The sequence below is a fragment of the Frankliniella occidentalis genome, unplaced genomic scaffold (assembly GCF_000697945.3).
Source record: "Frankliniella occidentalis isolate FOCC.00 unplaced genomic scaffold, Focc_3.1 Scaffold15, whole genome shotgun sequence".
NCBI lineage: Eukaryota > Metazoa > Arthropoda > Insecta > Thysanoptera > Thripidae > Frankliniella > Frankliniella occidentalis.
In genome coordinates, this window is record NW_026267145.1 from 167,643 (window position 1) to 172,476 (window position 4,834).

The 4,834-nt window shown below is 61.2% G+C and overlaps 1 protein-coding gene across 2 annotated transcripts in view; it reads right to left on the minus strand.

The window, feature by feature from the left end:
- The window catches only part of LOC113211905 (hemicentin-2-like), a 90,076-nt gene that overhangs the window by 11,787 nt on the left and 73,455 nt on the right, over nt 1-4,834 (minus strand). For both annotated transcript variants that reach the window (XM_052263964.1, XM_052263965.1), the window contains one exon: nt 1,242-1,526. In XM_052263964.1, coding sequence (XP_052119924.1) covers nt 1,242-1,526 — 285 coding nt within the window. The remainder of the gene's footprint in view (nt 1-1,241; nt 1,527-4,834) is intronic.

The following is a 4,834-nucleotide window of genomic DNA, read 5'->3' on the forward strand; positions in this document are numbered from 1 at the left end:
CCCCCCCCCTCACAGCTAGGCTCCCAAAGGCGGGAGTAAATTATAACAGTCATGTGTGCCGGAGCTTAATCGGTTATGATGAGCGGCGTGGACAACGAAAACAAGAATTGAGCCGGGGTCGGGTCGGCGCCGGGGCCGGGCCGGGGTGAGTGGTGCTGGCGCGGCGCAGCGCGGCGTGTTGTCGCGTCTAATGGCCGCCGCGGCCACGCACGGCCGCCCCCGGCCGCTCTGCGCCGCCCCCGCCGCCACTGCCGCCCCCGCCGCCTGCTGCCAACCCCTCATCACATCATGGCAACTTATTCACCCCCCACTCCCCGATATGGGGTGCAAAGCTGGTGCTGCTGCGGCACAGTGGGCCTCGTTTAGCTTGTTGGGCCGGGCCGAAGTGGAGGGGGGGGGGGCGGACCGTGGGGCTCAACTCAGGGGCAATCTCAGCAAGTGACATTCATCCCACCCCATTGAAAAGCTGCTTCCAGCGCGCCTGCCACGCGGCCCGACCCGACCATCGCCACCCGCGCGCCACCCCAGGTCCTCGCACCCCCCACCCCCGAACAGCAGAGCGGACCTGCTGTTTTCCTCTCTTTTTTTAAAAAGGGGAGCAGCGTGCAATTTTTTCCTCAACTCTCCGTTCGCTTCTATTGCCCCACTTTACGTAAGAGTCTTCCGTAGCGTCGCGTGGGGAGCAACAACAAGGAAAAGTAGTATAGGAAACATTCTGAGTAGGTATGGCGATGGCGACTCGCTGGCGACGCGAAGGTCGCGATCGGACCGCTGCCCACGGGGACTGGTCCTCGAACGCTTCAGCCCCAGCCTGCAAACCGACCTAACTGAGAATAGTCTATGAAGACTATCGGGCATTTGTAGGGAAACTCAGAAAATGTATCGCTACAATAACGGGTTCGATAGTTATTGAACAATGGTATGCGAGATGCGAATATTTATTCTGTTCGATAGAGGGTTATGCGATGATATTCCGACAGTTGTACGACAACTCAACAAACTAAATTTTAAAGAGCGAGTTAGGCATCGCTCCAAAAGTGGGTCCGTTTCTCTCAGATTCATTTGGTTATGTTTGTCGGGAGCTCGGCGCCTGCGAGACTCGAGGTAGGCCAGCCCGCGGTACACGTATGCGCTGCAGACAAGATGTTGCCTACCTATCAGGCGCTATGAGAGCCTGTTACGCGAGACGTGGTGGGCGTATATAAAGGGCCCGGTGCCCGGTGTTACTGGGGGCTGCTCACCTGCGTGGACGACGCGGATGAGGCAGGGCTGGGCCTGCTGCCCGACGTGGTTGTCGGCCCAGCAGGCGTACAGGCCGTAGTCCTGGGGGCCGGCGGGCGCGAGGGTGAGGCGGCCGGTGCTGCCGCCGTGGGCGCGGGCGGCGCGTGGCAGCTCGAGGGTCTCGTTGAACTTCCAGCGGAACCACTGCGGCGGCGGCAGGGCCTCCACGGCGCAGGCCAGCTCCAGCGGCTCGTGGAGCAGGGCGCCCAGCAGCTGCGGCCCGCGGCGCGCGCACTCGGGCGGGACTGGCAAACAAAACAGCCGAGTTAGGAGCACTGCATGTCGCAGCTTTACCGGCCTCAACTGCATCCAAACCAAACTTTAAAAAAACACACGGGTGGTGAAAGTTACACAATATTATTACGATATGCTCTCGCTCTGAGTAGACTGCAGACTGCAGAGGGACTTTTTTAGCCGTTTTGTCTGAAGTCTTTAAATAAAAAAAACTGCTTCCATTTCAGTTTCGCGCTACTCCCCCTCTGTTTCGCTATTGTTCGCGAGTCTGTGTGGGTGCGTGTGGCTCGGTCTTGGACATCACTTGCAAACGCTACTCTCATAGCCCCGTCAAGTTGACTGATATAATAAAAAATGAGGTGAAGGTCAGAGAAAGATGAAGAAAGGGTAGGGTGGCACAACGCGGGCAAAAAAATATAACAGAGGGAGAAAGAGAGAGAGAGAGAGACAATGACGGAATGCCTTCTGTGGCAGCGCCGCCTCGTTAGCCCAACGGAATGGAATCATCTGTCTGTCGTTCCCTGGCGGGTCCCGATGAGGGAACGGCGACAAACTTTCCGGAGCGGCAGCCGCACCACTCAATGCGGGAGCCGGTAGGAGCTGTGGAGAGTACTCCTCCGCCCGCTTGGTACCGCGATGCGATACCACCGGCAGCGTTAAAGTGACAGGGATTGAGGTTCACCCCCGTGCGGGTGGCAGCGACGGAAGGGCGAGGGGAGGAGTTCCGGTTACAAGCAAGGTCGTCCGCCCGCACCGCCCCGCGCCCCTCCGGCTACCCCCTCCGGCCGGGGTCCCTCCCGACCGGAGCTGGTCCCCCGGAGCCCAGCAGGTCGTTAGTTTGTCCCGGACCATTTCTGACGCCATTTATCAGTTTTCAAAACCAGATGCCGGTCCGTGGCGCGGCGGGGCGCGGCCCTGGCCTGCCAGCCAAGCCTGGCCGCCCAAGCGTGCGACTGCATAAAGGATTCGAGTCCAACAGGAGGGAGGCAATGTGATAGGGGAGGGGGGATCGAGGTGCTCTTTCAGTAAGGAAAGACGCGTGCAAAAAAAAAAGGAGGAGGCCTTGCCTTGTGCGGCACATCGCTGGCGAGGGAAAAATATATAGTGGTCGGATTGGCAATAGCAGCGCATCCCCCACCCCTCCCTCGCCCTCTGCTCCTCGGCCCACGGTGGTCCAGGTGGCGCTCGAGGAATAGGGGGTGGGGTGGGGGCGTGTGGCCGAGGCAGCGAGGCGCGGGCTGGCGTGGCCCCCTCTCCCTCTCCTCCTGGCATAATTCAATACTGATATCTTTTGTTGTTCCGATTCATCATCATGCCGGGTGGGACGGCTGGCTCGGCCCGCAAGAGGACCGCAGAGGGACGGCAGGGGGAATACAGAGGGACCACAGAGGGACCACAGGGGGACCACAGGGGGACCACGGGGGGACCGCAGAGGGAACCCCAGGGGGGACCACAGGCGTGACCACGAGTGGGACCATGCGTGGGGCCACGGGTGGGACCCCATTGGAGCCGCGGTGAAACCAGGGGGCCGCAGGCGTATGGGGACAGCTAGGGAACGGCAGTGGGGTGGGACCACATAAGGGCCGCGGAGGAACCGCGGCTTTAACCCCCAAAATAACTGAAATTAAATTTTCTCATTATCTTTCTTGATTTGTCTTTGTGAAGGTCGACCTCGACTCTTAAGCTAACTACTCGCACGCGGTCGCAAGAACAATACCATCTTGACGAAAATAAAGAATGGGGTGGGTAGGAGCAGGAGCACCTGCAAAATTGACTTTCTGTTTCAGGATTTTGTACGGTTTCGCAGCGGCTCAGACGGGCTCAGCACGGCACTCGACTCGCGGCGAGAGTGTACCCTCCCCCCCTCCCCCCGTGGCCCAACGTCTTCCTTGCTCTTGCGCGCCACGGCGCCGTCGGCTGCCGTCGGCTGGTGACACTGTCGCGAGGGCTTTCCAGCAGCTCCACACAACGACGCCGAAATCAGGGCCATTCTTCTGGCAGACGGGCGCAGCAGCGCGCCGCGCCGCGCCACGCCCCGCCAAACAACTCGAGGAAGGGAAAGCGATTTCCGACGCGCGTTTTCGCTGCGCTCGCGTTGCGCAGAACAACGAAAAGGACGCGAAACAGCTCAATCACGGACCGACATTTGTCTCGCCGCTCGCCTGCCAGCCTCTCGCTGCTGCCGCGGAGGAAAAATTGTTGTAAAGATCAGCTTAAGGCCAATACTCCGTGCTGTTTATCATGTGGAGAATGAACCACGGTGAAATAGGCCATGACACATACGGCTTAAGTACACTTTCCTCTCCCCTACGGAAGCGTTGTGTGTAAAGGGTCGGAGGGGCGGGGGGAGGCTCTCCTCCCGGGAGCGGCCCGGAGCACACCGCACCACGTAAACAATGGTCTTGATTGACTGTTCCCGGGGCGCGTAGGCGTGGCTCCGCATGACGCATGATGGCGCGAAACGAACGAAACGACGGCTAAAAGCAGAATAAAAAGCGCCGCGAAGACGTTGCGCGGGATGGAAGCAGGCGAGCCGCCTCTCGTTGTCTGACGCACACTTTGGACGTCACTCCTTTGGTTGTGAGCGGCACAGATCCGGGCGCCTGGTCCGCAAAGGGCGGCGGGGACCGAAATAGTTGGAGCTGAGCGAGGTAAACACCTCGGCTCGGCACGCCGCGACACCCGGCCCCGTGCTTACACTGAGCTCGGCGGAGAGCTCGGCGGGGCTCGGGCCCCGGGGCCTCGCCTCCGCAAGGTGATCCTCCGCAGCGAGGACGGCGGCACGGACTAGGAGGCGGGCGGAGCGGAGGCGGGCGCGCCAGCGGCACATATACTCGCATCGGCAGCACGTTACTGCACAGGAATGCCCGCCCCACCTGGGACATCTCGGCCTGGCCTGCTTCCCCGCAAACGTCGCTGGGACCGAGCCCGACCCTCGGCCCACTTGGTCCCGCCCCGCCCGCGCCCTCTCGGGTCTCGGCTGCCCACAGCGTGCGCCTGGCGAGCGGGCGGGGTCGTTCATCCCGAGTGAACTCGCGGAACAAAGTTACGCCGGGTTACCATACGATGCCACAAACAGCAGTGGGTGGAAGAAGGAGAGCACCGGCCGGGGCCCTCGGCCCGCCCGGCCCGGCCCGCTCCGAGGAGGAAAGAAGAGGGCGGGACGGCGGACCCGCAGGAGCGTGTAAACCCAAAGTTGGCCCTAAAAACACTCGCGGCCCGCCCGTCCGAATGCAGAGAGAGAGAGAGAGAGAGAGAGAGAGAGAGAGAGAGAGAGAGAGAGAGAGAGAGCGGAGGGACAGGTCAGCTGCTGCCCCCT